Source organism: Trichomonascus vanleenenianus, assembly GCF_965637985.1.
Source record: "Trichomonascus vanleenenianus strain CLIB 3782 genome assembly, contig: TRVA0_016S, whole genome shotgun sequence".
Taxonomy (NCBI): domain Eukaryota; kingdom Fungi; phylum Ascomycota; class Dipodascomycetes; order Dipodascales; family Trichomonascaceae; genus Blastobotrys; species Blastobotrys vanleenenianus.
In genome coordinates, this window is record NW_027481871.1 from 206,003 (window position 1) to 220,092 (window position 14,090).

General features: G+C 49.7%; 8 protein-coding genes across 8 annotated transcripts; 3 read left to right on the forward strand and 5 right to left on the reverse strand.

Annotated features, from left to right (window-relative positions):
- Positions 1-141: 141 nt before the first annotated feature.
- Positions 142-2,787, reverse strand: TRVA0_016S01948 (cullin family protein; the record flags this gene model as incomplete). Its single annotated transcript, XM_076684536.1, has 1 exon — positions 142-2,787. One exon carries the CDS (start codon positions 2,785-2,787, stop codon positions 142-144), a length of 2,646 nt encoding a protein of 881 aa, XP_076541280.1.
- Positions 2,788-3,346: 559 nt separating this feature from the next.
- RPP2B (60S acidic ribosomal protein P2) lies at positions 3,347-3,731 on the reverse strand (the record flags this gene model as incomplete). Its single annotated transcript, XM_076684537.1, has 2 exons — positions 3,347-3,669; position 3,731. Coding segments are annotated over 2 exons (324 nt in total).
- A 491-nt stretch (positions 3,732-4,222) lies between these two features.
- Positions 4,223-4,663, forward strand: RPS15 (40S ribosomal protein uS19 RPS15; the record flags this gene model as incomplete). Its single annotated transcript, XM_076684538.1, has 1 exon — positions 4,223-4,663. The coding sequence occupies one exon, from the start codon at positions 4,223-4,225 to the stop codon at positions 4,661-4,663; it is 441 nt and encodes a 146-aa protein (XP_076541282.1).
- Positions 4,664-6,008: 1,345 nt separating this feature from the next.
- SEO1 (putative permease SEO1) lies at positions 6,009-7,688 on the forward strand (the record flags this gene model as incomplete). The annotated part of the gene is made up of 1 exon (XM_076684539.1): positions 6,009-7,688. One exon carries the CDS (start codon positions 6,009-6,011, stop codon positions 7,686-7,688), a length of 1,680 nt encoding a protein of 559 aa, XP_076541283.1.
- An 831-nt stretch (positions 7,689-8,519) lies between these two features.
- HEL1 (E3 ubiquitin-protein ligase HEL1) lies at positions 8,520-10,049 on the reverse strand (the record flags this gene model as incomplete). The annotated part of the gene is made up of 1 exon (XM_076684540.1): positions 8,520-10,049. The coding sequence occupies one exon, from the start codon at positions 10,047-10,049 to the stop codon at positions 8,520-8,522; it is 1,530 nt and encodes a 509-aa protein (XP_076541284.1).
- A 1,271-nt stretch (positions 10,050-11,320) lies between these two features.
- DCP1 (Dcp1p) lies at positions 11,321-11,812 on the reverse strand (the record flags this gene model as incomplete). Its single annotated transcript, XM_076684541.1, has 1 exon — positions 11,321-11,812. The coding sequence occupies one exon, from the start codon at positions 11,810-11,812 to the stop codon at positions 11,321-11,323; it is 492 nt and encodes a 163-aa protein (XP_076541285.1).
- Positions 11,813-12,160: 348 nt separating this feature from the next.
- TRVA0_016S02080 (uncharacterized protein) lies at positions 12,161-13,072 on the forward strand (the record flags this gene model as incomplete). Its single annotated transcript, XM_076684542.1, has 1 exon — positions 12,161-13,072. One exon carries the CDS (start codon positions 12,161-12,163, stop codon positions 13,070-13,072), a length of 912 nt encoding a protein of 303 aa, XP_076541286.1.
- A 102-nt stretch (positions 13,073-13,174) lies between these two features.
- Positions 13,175-13,785, reverse strand: AHP1 (peroxiredoxin family protein; the record flags this gene model as incomplete). The annotated part of the gene is made up of 2 exons (XM_076684543.1): positions 13,175-13,573; positions 13,624-13,785. 2 exons carry the CDS (start codon positions 13,783-13,785, stop codon positions 13,175-13,177), a joined length of 561 nt encoding a protein of 186 aa, XP_076541287.1.
- Positions 13,786-14,090: the final 305 nt, after the last annotated feature.

A 14,090-nucleotide genomic window follows, 5' to 3' on the forward strand; every position in this document is an offset into this window, starting at 1 on the left:
AGTCCCCCCCCCTCCCCCTGGGGCTCCGCTTACGCGGAGGTTTGGTTGACGGGGGTTTGGGGGCAGAGCCCCCAGCTACGGGAGCTCGAGGGCTGGCTCTCGAATACGGACTGTGATTGCAAAGTCATCAAATCATAAAAATCAGGTTACATAATGGAAGAGAGAGGGGTTAGCTTTATCGCGCTCAATGTATTCCTTGCTGAGTAGGTCGTCGATTTGTTTTTTGATTTCGGCGATGGGCACGGCGCCACGACGCAGCATGTGTGATTGGACCTGGGAGACCAGCTCAGAGTAGGTCATCTGCTTGCGGGCCTTCATGATACGCATAATGGTGGTCTGGGCTTCGGCAACCCGCTCAAACCGGACTTCTTCTTCAATCTGCTTGGCGACGGTCTCCTGCTGCTTCTTCTCGGATTTCGACAGCAATTGTGGGATCTTGATCCGTATCGACTTGGAGATAAAGTCAGGGTTGATATGGTACCTATCGTCTTTTTCTTGGTCGCCCTTAATGCGGATGAGAACTTTGGCTCGGTCAACCACCAAAGAATAGAGCGCTCCTTTGAACCGCTCTTCAACGTCTATACCTGTGCCGTCTTTGATCTGTTGATAGGTCAGTGTGGGCCCAATGTTTTCCTTATCGCTCTCTGATACGGTAGTCTGGAACTGGAGCAGCACGAGGGCCTGCAGTTCCGTGACATGCAATTCTCTTACTCCGCACTTGGGGAATCTCGCCTTGACAATGCAGGAGCCGAGCCCGGGGAAGAACCGTATTCTCCGCGGATGTACGGTCTGCTGCTTGAAGTACTCCGAAAAGGCCTGCGTCCGCTCCTCCATGAACCGCGGATGTGCCGCATGGATAGGAGCATAGCGTTGCAATGGCCAATTATGCTCTCCTAGAATATGCACATAAAAGTTAGTGATGCGATTGGGCAGGGTGTGGAGCTCTTCCTTGTCAACGAGAGCCTTTTCTTTGAACTCCCGGTTGATGCCCACTGAAGTAAGCATGTCATTGAGCATGCCCTCCATATGCTTCGTGTCCTCGTTGCCAAATGTCTCTTTTAGCAGCACCAGCATGAATTGTTCAAGCCCTTCTTTGGACTTGCCCTGCAACAGGCGCCGCGACAAAAGCCACTGGTACTCCTTGAGGAAGTAATCGGTCCCCGACGTATACTGCTGGAGAGAGACAATTGCGCGCAGAACGTCTGCGTTGGTGACGTCGGGGTCGTTTGAATAGCTCCCAGCCGCCTTTATAATCTCGTCGCTGAATTGAGCCATTTTCGTCGCGAAGCCTTGCGGATTCCGCTGCGGCGGGTTCTTGAAAAGCTCACTAAGCACCGACCTGAACTTGAGCCCCACTGCCTCGTTCCCATTAAAGGACCTTTTCACGGCAAATGAATTGTTGATGTACAGGTAGACGAGCTGTGGGACCTCACCTTTGGACTTTGGGTCCGAGTCTGCCCTCAGAATGGCCTGGCCCTTGGTGCGAAGGGTACTGGTCCAAATGTCAAGGAACTGCGCAAAACAGCCAAACTCCACGGCGTAATTGAACATGCCCCGCGCCGTATCAAACTTCCTATTATCAATGAACCCATTGACATCAGCGAGAATGGTAGCAGCATACCGTTGGGCCATTCGCGACATCATGAGACGCACACTCTCGTTTGCCGTTTCAGGCCGAACCGCGAGGTCACTGCCAATTCGCCGCTCCAGGTCTACTTGCTGCACGCAGCTATGCATGAGGCGCTCTGAATTGGCCCCAGCCTGGGACTGGTAGAGCTTGAGCCGTTCAAGAGGGTACTCTTCGACGAATAGCTCGGCGCTTCGCGTTATGACCTCTTCAAGCTTCTTCCGGTACACGTCACAGCACTGGAACATTTTAGACGCGTCGGTAAGCATCCCGTCCAGAGTCCGTTCACCCAGCCTTAACAGCAGCAACTGTGCGTTGAACGCGCTGCTAATAATCGCGTACAGCGACGCGTCATGCAAAATGATTCGCCCAAACAGTTCCATGCACATGTCCCACAGCGATTGCGATCTCGGGAACAAAAAAGAGCGGTCCAGATTAAGCAGAATGTTCCGGATCAGCTTCACCTGGTCCTGCCATTTGAGGAATTGCGCAGTACACTTCTGCAGGTAGTCCCGCTCGTCCTCATGGGTTGGACTTCCCGAGTACGAGTCTACAACAGAAGCCTTCAATTGCGCCAGAACGCCGCGCAGATGTTCTTTGAACTTGGAAAGGCATTTTTGGAAGATATCATGCGCGTGGTTGTACCGGCACAGATTCGCCACGATGGTATAGAGCTCTTCGACCGAGTACCCGCCTGCCCTGCCAGCAAAAATTGTTTCTATCGTCTTAAGCAGCTTCTCAACAGACTCCTCGTAGTACTGCTTTTCGACATCGCCGAAACTCCGTTCTCTTTCCCTCGACCTAACGACAATGGTTGGGCCATTCCTCGGCTGTCGTCTTACAGAGAGAAGCTTTGGAGCCAGCGGAGAGATCTTCAACCCTTCTCCCGGTAACTCTGCGATTCCCGAAGGGGATGCAGAAAAGCTCTCGGTAGACGTGGCAGCAGACTTTTCGCTATAGATCGATGGGCTTGGGGACCGGTTTATCAGATCAGTCAGTTTCTGCTGGCGACGCTTCTTCTCGCTATTGATAATGACTGATCCCGACTTCCTCCTCGACGAACTGCTGGGTTTGATTCGCTTCGGCGTGCGCTTGGGCCCCGAATTCGACGATCCCGAGCTGAATTCGCGGTTAGACTCCCTCTGAGGCGTCTCTGGCATCGCCGGCACTGCTATCTTTCACGTATCTGGCTCTCTTTTTGGTACAAGCGTTGCCCATTATACGCGCGTCGGATCTCCGCTTTATCTCCCACTTGTGCGGCGTAATCGTGCGGCTAGACTACTTTGAGACACCCTGAGCCGCACCCGATTGAAAAACAACAGTCCAATGGCGAGCATTTAAATAGGGCACCAACATCTGTATACCTTCTGGGGCGCTGCCCCAGACCCCGTTAGTAGGGGGGGTTGCACCCCCCAAACCCCCCGCACACGTGAACTATCATGTATCTGTTAGTGGTACTATTTGTCAACTGCGGCCACAATAATGCAGTACCGTAATGACTAGTCTACGATAGATAGCCGCCGCAGCTCAGTACAATTCTACAATAAAGATAGTCATGAAAGTATAATTCTACGATATAAATAACGATAATGGTGTGAGCCTATGATATAGAGAGTCATCGTAGTAGAAGTCTCCGATATTCATCGCAGTAATAGTCACGGTGGGAGAAGAACTTTTATATTACATTAAAAACATAACAGGTTTGAGAGGGGAGGACGCTTAGTCGAAGAGACCCATGCCCATGTCCTCATCGGACTCCTCCTCTTCCTTCTCCTCCTCAGCGGCAGCAGCCTCACCGCCAGCAGCGGCAGCAGCACCACCGGCAGCTGGGGCAGCACCGCCAGTTGGAACAGAGGCGAGCTTCTCAGTACCCTGAGCAATGAGCTCGTTGACATCCTTGCCCTCGATCTCCTTCAGAAGAGCAGCAAGTCGGTCCTCCTCGGCCTCAATGCCGACAGCAGAAAGAACCTTCTTGATGTCGTCAGCGGTTGGGGCGGCGTTACCACCGGAAGTGAGCAAAAGGTAGGCAGCAAGGTACTTCACTGTAATCAAAAGGTTAGCATTCCATCTCTTAAAAAAATCCGCTTCAAAAGAATCACATACTTTTTGAACTAGAATAATCAGTTTAAGCTCTGCAAATGGCGGACTATTCCTTGAAAAGAAGAGGAAAGGGAAGAAGAGATGCAGTGAAATTTTATTGTTCCCAAATGTTGCATCTCTCGCGAGCGAACTCCCAACAGCCTCACCCTTCTTTAAAAGTGGAAGACGCTTATGGGCGTGTGATTTTTCCGGGACGGAATATTTTTGCGTCTGAAAAATACACGCGGCGTGCTGATGTATTCGTTCCACAGTCACAGGGAGGGGGCGCGTGCGCAAGGTTGGGAGGAGGGACGTACGCTGGGACACGGGGAAACCCCCCGCGGGCAGGCAGGGCGCGTCCCGGAAAAAGTCCCAATAGTTGGGAGTTTCTTGGGCGGGCACACACACCAGTGATGGGGCCCAGTGCGTGGTGGGAGTGTGTGTGGGCTGGGTGGGAAAAAGAAGGACGCATTTTTTCTTTCAATCTTCACGACACAACACAAACGTATCGACAAAATGGCTGACGCTACGGAGCAGAAGAAGCGAAGATCTTTCAAGAAGTTCTCCTACCGAGGTATCGACCTCAAGGACCTCGCCGACATGCCACTTGAGGACTTCTCTCAGATTGTCACTGCGCGAGCCCGACGGCGATTCCAGCGAGGCTTGAAGAGCAAGCCAATGGGCCTCATCAAGAAGCTCCGAATTGCCAAGGCCAACACCCAGCCAAACGACAAGCCAGCTACCGTCAAGACCCACTTGCGAAACATGATCATCGTCCCAGAGATGATTGGCTCCGTCGTTGGTGTCCACAACGGTAAGACCTTCAACACTGTTGAGATCAAGCCAGAGATGGTCGGCCACTACCTCGGTGAGTTCTCCATCACCTACCGACCAGTTGCCCACAAGCGACCAGGTGCCGGCAACACTGCTGCTGCCCGATTCATTCCATTGAAATAAAAAAATCCTCACATGTAATGTATTATTTTTTAACGGCACAAAAAAAGACAACTTGAAAAAGTTAGGCCATCACATTATTACAGTACTTTGTTGGTTAGAGTACCCAACTATACTGCTTTTGTATGCGTAATCAATCGTAGTCCTAATTCCCAGCTATTCCTTTCTATGCTTCAATGTTCGACCTGACTCCAATGTTGAAGTTTATCTTTCAATTAATTAATTAATTAGTGAAAATTAGCTAAGTTAACTTCCGCGTGTATGTTTAAGACCACCCTTTAGTACCATGTTCACAGTATATTGTAGACCAGCGCTAAGAAACGTCCGACATCGGCCGACTTCTCCGCGCCTGAGATGGGCCAGGTACACATGTGGGCGGAAAGTCAACCTACAGTGTCCTGCAGTGTGTAATGGCATTGTTTTGCTGGAGAGCCATCGCTTATCGTGGATGGGGGACCTTTTTTTCAATGTTTCATTTTGATCTATCGTTTTTGATTGGCTTTCATTCTGTACAATTACTACCTTGCAATACTACAATACGAGTAGGTTATACAGTGTACTACACTACCTTGCAATACTACAATGCGAGTATGTGCAGGTTTGAGCATAAGCTACTTAGTCTATAGATATACAGTACAGTGTATAATAAATGAAGATATTCAAAAAAAAATATAGATAAATAATGTATTCGGCAGATTTTTTTACTCTTCGGTTCAGGACCCCCGCTCAGTAAATGGCGAAACCAATGGCAGATCTACACCGATGGGTTTGGGACGGAAATATTTTTTTTCTTCGGTGTCTGTGCGATAAGATCCCGCATACCCTTTTAGGCAGGTTGTCGATGTCTAATATATCCCGGGTAAGATTTACTTTGGGAAAGCGATTTCGCACAGCTGAATCATTGACACCAATTTCCATCTTTTCACCCTTGATTTCCCCCCCGAATCCACAAGACTGACGAAATCGTGTCGTCTTTTGACGCGAAACGGAACAAATAGGAGGGGAATTCGTGCTGAGTCGTTCCTCCGAGCCGTTGTGGTGATCTGCATTGATCGACACGAAAGGGACATCATTCATCCCATCTCCGGCTGCGGGACTAACGTGGGCGGGAATCGCCTTCCGCTCTTAATATCGCCCTTATACAGTGTATATATGTATAATTGCAATATCACTCAATTTCATCCTGCGGTTGCGTGATGCATAATCTCCCACAAGTGATTCATTTTTTTGAGCTAAATTACGAGGAAGATCACGATGATCGATGCCGGAGGGGTCTCTATATAAGGTAGCGAGGCTGTCGTTCTTTTACATAGGCTATATTCTCTAATACATTTAAACCATTCTAATAATGCCTGGAAGCATTCTCAAGTGGTTCCCGCATCTGCGCGATGTGAAGGATATTGAAGAATCAGAGTCTGATAGTGACGCCCACGCCGTCGAGGTCCAGTCGGTCACCTACGAATACAGAGACGAGGCCAAGCGACCATGGTGGAAGTTCTTCAATGAGTACGAGTACCGACTCACTACCGATGAGAAGAGAAACCACAAGTGGTGGAAGTGGTTTGAAGACGCGGACTCGCCCGCCGAGCGACGTCTGCTGTTTAAGCTCGACATTTTGCTGGCTTTCTACTCGTTTATCGTATACTGGGTCAAGTACCTCGATCAGACTAACCTGAACAATGCCTATGTCACCGGTATGAAGGAAGATCTCGGCATGAAGGGCAATGACCTTGTCATAACCCAGGCCGTGTACACGGTCGGTTCAGTTATCTTCCAGCTGCCCTTCATGTACCTGTTCTCTAAGGCCCCCATTAACTTCCTTCTGCCTATTATGGACATTGGCTGGGGTCTCTTTACTCTCGGTATCTACAGGGCTAATAATGTTTCCCAGCTCCAGGCTCTGCGATTCTTCGTGGGTGTCTTTGAGTCCTCCTTCTACCCAGCTGTCCACTACATGTTCGGCTGCTGGTACAAACCATCTGAGTACGGCCGACGAGGCGGTATCTACTACCTGGGCCAAATGCTGGGTCTCCTCACTGCGGGCTTGCTGCAGGCTGCTACCTATGACAACCTCAATGGCACCAACGGCTTGGCTGGTTGGCGATGGATGTTCATCATTGATGCCATTATTACTTTCCCGGTTGCCCTCATTGGTATCTGGTCTCTGCCAGGCACCCCAGACAAGTGCTACTCCGTCTTCCTTACCGATGACGAGATTCGACTGGCCCGAAAGCGAATGCAGAACAAGAAGGGTGAGGCTCCAACGCCAAAGTTCCCCAAATTCCTCGACGTCAAGCTGTGGAAGTCCATTCTCGGGGACTGGAAGATCTATATCCTCACTCTGTTCAACGTCTTCTGCTGGAACAACAACAACGGTAGTTCAGGTGCGTACTTGCTTTGGCTCAAGTCTCTCGACCGGTTTGCCCCAGGCAAACTCAACCAGATCGCCGCCATCACTCCGGCTCTGGGTATGCTGTGGATTCTTATTATTTGCACCGGTGCGGACGTGTTCCAGTCTCGATGGGGCGCTATTGTCGTGTCGCAGGTGTTCAATTTCATTGGAAACGTTATTTTGGCTGTGTGGGATGTCCCTGAGCGTGCCAAATGGTTCGCCTTTATGCTCCAGTACTTCGGCTGGTCCATGGCTTCCGTACTCTACGGCTGGATGGCAGATATTTGCCGGCATGATCCGCAGGAGCGAGCCATTGTTTTGGTGGTAATGAACATCCTGGCCCAGACTTCTACCGCGTGGATCAGTGTGTTGGTGTGGAAGACCGTCGAGGCGCCACGATACCTCAAGGGTTTCTCGTTCACTGCCACCTCCGCATTCTGTCTTGCTGCCTGGACGTTTGTTGTCCTTTGGTTCTACAAGCGGGACGAGCGAAAGCACGCCAGAGACAATGGTATTATCCTCTATGACAGTTCCAAGGGTGAGGTGCCTGAAGTCGCACCAGAAGACCATACTCCGGTTGACAAGGCTGCCAGTCTTGAAAAGGAGGAGGGGATCAAGACCACCGTTGCTGTTTAATGTTTTCAAAAGTTGCTCTTTTTTTCAGGAGAGTCCCGATCTCCATTAATGTGTTTTTCAGAGTGCACCCGTCTCCAATAGTCTTTTCCTGGGGTAATTCAAGGAGAGCCACCAATGGCCATTCAACACTAACCGTTCTGTTCAACACTTTTCTAATCCATTACACGTTTTCAACACGTTTCACGACCACTTACGAACCGCTCTTTATTGCATATCAATTCAATTCAACTTTTTTGCATGCAGTTTGTTTATTACCTGTATTTATTCAATATAATCTTTGAATGACCACTTGGTTGACACTACCGTCATACTATATTATAGTTAGAGTATCTCTTGTCCAGCTTTAATTACGCAGTCCAGTTGGATAGAAGAGCTTAAAACTAATCTCGTGGGAGGTCTCTGATATCTGAAAATTCGCCAAAGTTGGGCATACGACAAATAATGTGTGATAAGCATGTATAGAGTATATTCCAAACCCCCTGTGGCTCCGCTTCGCGGAAAATCCTTGCGAAATGAGTCCCTCCGCGAAGCGGAGTTACGGGGGGTCTGGGGGGCTGGCCCCCCAGGTTCAACTGAAGCAGTGTTCTCATATAAATGAAGTGTTTATTACAGTTGGTCAATCGGTTAAGCGAAATTCATCATTCTACCCATGTTACGAAACTATCAAATATCGAATTTTGGACCAAACCTCCATTCAAGCTCCGCGGAGCCACGGAGGGGGGGGGGTCTGGGGGCTGGCTCCCCAGCAACATAACAATGCCAGCCTTAACCGTCGTTCAATCCTTTTAGCGGATTTCTTGGCACATGCAAAATAAGAGCTAAGTCAATGATTTAATCTAGAGACACATTGTACTCCCAGGTCTGGTCCCTCAAGCCTCGAGCAGTGTCTTCAAGCAGAATGACCCGCCGATTGGCAACATAGCGGCACTTATCAAGCAAGTGCACCTTCTGCTCAGCAATATCCGTCGCAGGCTGCTCAAATATCTCCGACAGCTGCTCGGTGGCCATCTCCAGATCACGCTGGTTGTCCTGGAAGATGGTCGTAATGTTCCCTTCCTTGAGGTAGAAAGCAAATGCATATGTCCAGGTTAGCGTTTGGCGGCACGCCTGCAGCACCTCAAACGCCTGGTTCAGAAACTGGACTTCTATCCACGACATGCCGCTCTGCTCCTGCATCTCCTTCATCTTCTTCTGTACGCGCCGGAACGTCTCCGTATCGAGCTTGAGCGACTGCTGGTGGTTCGCATACCGGTTGTAAAAATGTAGGTATCGCTCGAGCTCTGCGCGTGATCTCTCCTGTTCGTTTCGTGCCTCTTGCGCGTCCTTGGCATCGTACCGCGAGCAATTGTAGTAGCTCGACCCGTGAGCCTCCCAGTCCCCCATGCACATCCAACAAAACTCGTAGCGGCACTTCTTGCAGGTCATATGGTTGCACCCGCCGTTCTTCTCAATGGTCGAGTGGCACTTGGGGCAGTCCTTGGTGTTGGCGGCGATCCAGTTCGACGTCTCCGAGTCGTCATGGCACTTCTTGATCCACTTCTTGGCCAGCGCGCACGAGCACGGCATGTGGTCTGTCAGTCGGCACCCGAAGCAGAACGCGTACCCGCACTTGCACCGCACCGAGGGAACCTTGAACGCCAGATCGGACTGGCGCACCTGGCACCGGATGGCGTTGCCGCAATTGGGCGCCGGGCACCAAGCCAGGAACTCAGAATCCTCTACAAACTTCTCGTTGGTCAGTTCCTCGTACCGTGCGTACACATTGGGCTCTACGAGCAATTTTACCGCTGCTTCGTCGACTCTCAGCGGACACTTCTCGCCGGGACACCGGATCAGGCGCGATTCCGCCTCCTGCTGGATCTTCTGCGTCACGTAGTAGGCGTAGCACCGCGAGCAAAGGGTGTGGCCGCACGCCAATGCAAATGTCTTCATATCTGGCTCGTCTTCGGGCCCGTCGCAGCAGATGAAGCACACAAAGTCCGGCGCGGGTTTGGCGAGGCGGTAGTGAAGTCGCGTGGCGACATCGGTTTTCGGCAAGCCTGCCGAGGCCATCACCTTGTCGGAGTTTTCGACGAACCGCTCGACCAGCGAGTCCTCGTGCCACTTGTAGGCGCTCAGCAGCGTCGCCGCCTGCAGCTCGCTGAGGCCTGTCACGTTCGCCACACGTGCGTTCATGTCGTGCTGCTTCTCCTCGAGGTCCTTTGGCGACAGCACCGTGAAGCTTGTCTCGTACACCTTGGGCGCTGGCTTGAGGTCCTCCTCGTACATGTCCTGGTCCTCGAGATCCTCCCCGAACGAGTCATACTCGTCCTCGTCGAACCCGTCTTCCATAAACTCGTCCTCATCGAAGTCGGACGACATTGTTTGTCCCGCCTTGGAGCTTCTAATGGGTATATCGCCGTCTGGAAACTGTCGGGTGGCGACAATCGCTATCGTTGCTTCCGGCGACTTTGTGTGTTGGTGGTGAGTTTGTGTCTGGTCGCGGGTTTGTGCCGCACCGCCCTATCATACGCTCTTAGTCATCCCCAGCGCCTGGTAGTTTCTAGCTCTTTTCAACGGATATCTTTAAATCGCTTACATTGGTTTATAATAGCTGGTAGCAATTGTAATTAGCTCCTGGTACGTTTCATGGGGGCCAGCCCCCATACCCCCGTAGCTCCGCTTCGCGGAGGATCTGGCTGCTTTAACGGATATCGGTTCACAATGTAAAGATCTGACTAGAAGCTACCAATGCCATTTGAATTTATGTTGGTACTACATAATTATTTTTATTGGTTAGATCCTGGACTTGGGCCAGTTGAAATTGTTATCGCTACTGATACCTACCTTCTCAGCTAAAGATTCCTGAAAATAGGCCGGGAGCTGCACTCAACGGTTTATAATGAGCAATAAACTTACAAAATGCAATCCTGGAAATTATTAACATCTCATTTGATTTGTTTTTATCTTACCAGAATAAAGAATCGAGTTTAGCCGAATGCATTGCTCTGAGGAGTGATTTTCCTATGGTTTGGGCGGCTAAAAAGTCATTACCAGTCTTGTTACCGTAACACTACCCTTAGCAATCCAAATCACTTAAAACCCTGCCAGCCCATTTATATATAAGGTTTAAGATTATGTTATGATCTATTAAGTCCAAAAACCTTACTATCGGTAATGGCAAGGCCACTAGCCGGTTATATCAAATAGATACGGTCAATTGCTAAATAAATTTCACCAGTCAAGCACGCCCAATTTACGATTAATTTATAGCAATTGACATGAATATTATTTATAAAGTACCGATACATTATTATGGTTTTTAAAGTGCGGGTAGGAACAATTTAGACTTAAAAATATCTAAATCGGTGGTGCCAAGTACGTACCACTACAAGCGGCTCCACAAATGTATATACAGTATCTAAATATTAATGCGGCAATACCAGATAATAACGGTGAAAATAATAGATCATTTCAATCGATACATTGCTGAATTCTCTGACCGAGCCTGACAATTACCGGTACCAGACTCTATAATCCAAGTAGAAACGTACACTGTTAGTATGGCTAATTCATATTCCGCTCTCCATATATGGAAACGGCAAAAAATCATTTCGTTAATTAAATGCAGCCAATAATCGCAAACTTCAATATCACTGGTTCTTCTGCTCGGTTGGGTTCAAACACCAATTGAGGGTCTGCGTAACCGCCGTACGGTCTTCCTCGCTGAACAACCACAAACCATACATTGCCCCGTCAGATGCCTGGACCATGATGAATGGGTCCTCATATTTGACCTGCATCTCCTGGCCGTCTGATTGGGCGGTAAGTTTCGTCGGCGTGATGCCCAGTGTGAAATTCTCAATTCCTAACCGGTTCAGCACAAACAGACCATATGGGTACTTGAGCGCATCCCCCGGGTCGTTTGTGTCCCGCGGAGCTCTCGAATAAATAAACATTGGGCCCTGGTAGTGCAGTTTCTTCCATTCGCCGTCCTCGAGATCGAACTGGTAAACGTTGCAAATGGACGACGTTAGGAAAACCTGGGCGATCTTTGGGTCGTGCCGCGCCAACACAGCATAGTTGTATGCCTGTCTGGCCGTCTCATCCAGCTTCGTAGCTGGAGGCTCTGATTTCTTTCCCATGCTGCTCTATATGGCCGTACAGTATATTGAACGGAGGTGTGTCGTTCACCATCCCAAATCATCTCACTTTAGCACATTAAAGTAGTCAATATTAGTGATCCAACCGAATCGATCTATCATAAGCGATCAATTAAGTTGTGCAGAAACAGCCCATCGGGCCAAACAGATTCGATCGATACTCAAAAAACATGTATAACTTAAATTCATTGGTAAAAATGCGGCTAGACCCAGCTAGCATGGCTTCATAATGCATGATTATTCGAAACGTTAAAGTTTGGTGAAATAATAAACGCGAATGAATAAAACGGGCGCAATCATTTTGGAAATTGATATCTAGGCGATATAGAAATGGAAGATGATAAGGTAGCCGAGGCGTTAGTTCGGCAGGTTTGGAAGGCTGATCTCGATGTGGCTAGCGTCCGCAAGATCAGGCAGGCTGTGGTCGCGCAGCTAGGGCTGGATCCAGAGTTTTTTGGGGGATCCTGGAAGGAAGAGAGCCGACGCATCATTGATAAGGCTCTAGCGTCGCGGTTAGAAGAGGAGGAGGAACAAAAAAAAAAGCCCGATAACGGCTCTACATCGATTTTTGTCGAGCGAAGCGACATGAACGGTGAGAGGCCTTTGGAAAGCAAAAGTCCAAAGAGGCCCACAAAGATCAAGAAAGAAGCTCCTGACTCCACTCTGCGTTTAAAGGAGAATAAAACGCCCGATTCAACTCCAAAAAAAAGATCAGCTCGAGCTGAGAGTGACTCAATTCCTCCTTCATATGAAGAATCAAATGAAAGCACGTCGTCTTTAGCGCAAGAAGAGAGTCCAATCAAAAAAGAACCAATCCCAGTCAATGAGAATAAACGACCAGCTGAGTCAAGCCCAACCAAAAAAGTCAAGAAAGAAAAGAAGCCCAAGGTAGAGGGGGGAACAAAACGCAAAACCACACCAAAAACCCAGGAGGAAATTGCTAGATTGAAGTCACAGCTGCTAAAATGTGGCGTCAGAAAGCAATGGGCCAAAGTACTTGACCCAATGGACTCAGACCGCGACCGGATCAATTACCTGAAGAACCAGTTGACTCTACTAGGCATGACCGGACGGTTCAGCCTGGAAAAAGCCCGAAAAATCAAAGAGGCGCGGGAATTCGAGCAGGAAATGAAAGATCTAAACGCAGATGCAGACCGCCTGCTTCATAGAAGCAGCAGCCCCGCCGATTCCACGTCCTCGCGCCGCAAAAGAATCATTATAAACGACGATGAAGATGACTGACTTTACACTGACCACAAACTGGCCGCATTCTGATAAGACTTACCGTATGTATTTTTATATTATACCAGCACACCGCTGAATTCGCTTTAGATTCGCCGTGGCTCAAACGTTGAGCTTCTCAAGAACAGACTGCGCAGCAGACACATCGACACCGACATTGTCAGGCTCCGCAAAGATCTGGGTGACCTTGCCGTCCTCAACAATCAACGCGTACCGCTTGGATCGCGAGTTGCCGAAGAACTTGGACGCATCAAACGACATGCCCAATTCGTTGGTGAAAGTACCATACGGGTCGGCGAGAATCCGCACCTTGCTGTCCTTGGAAATGCCAATGTTGTCGGACCAGGCCTTGGTGACAAACGCATCGTTCACAGCAATAACGTAAACGTTCTTGATGCCCTTCTTCTCCAAATCCGGAAGAGCCTTGACGTAGCCCGGAACGTGCGAACCGCTGCAAGCAGGGCTGAAGGCACCTGGGACACCAATAACAATATGCTTGCCCTACAATTGGTCAGATCTCTCTGTCTAATAAACGGTTGCGTGTAACTTACCTGGGCCGTTTCCTTGGCAAGGTTGACAAAGTGCGACGGCGTGCTCTCCTGGAGCTCAACACTGGGAAGCTTGTCGCCCAGCTTGAGGTTCAAGGCGGCAGAGGTTCGGAAGGTTCGTGCTGGAGTTCGCACAGCAGCTCTCAACAAGTTTCGGCTCAGCATTATCGTTCAATTGACTCAATTCGCAGGATCGATCGCAGCTTACTACCGGCTGAGGGGGTCTTTTGTACCAGTCATAACGCGCGTTCACGGAACTCCGACACAGCAATCCCCCTCCACCAATGGTAAGCCGCACCCCTCCTCCCTCCGAGAAGCGGAGAGCCACGGGAGTTGAAACAACAAACTATTGGGGAACCAGTCCCCTTTAAACCCCCCCTGGGGCTCCGCTACGCAAAGATATCGTAGCAGTTGTTCTCCGCGAAGCGGCGCTACGGGGGTTTGGGGGCTGGCCCCCAAGTCAATCGAGT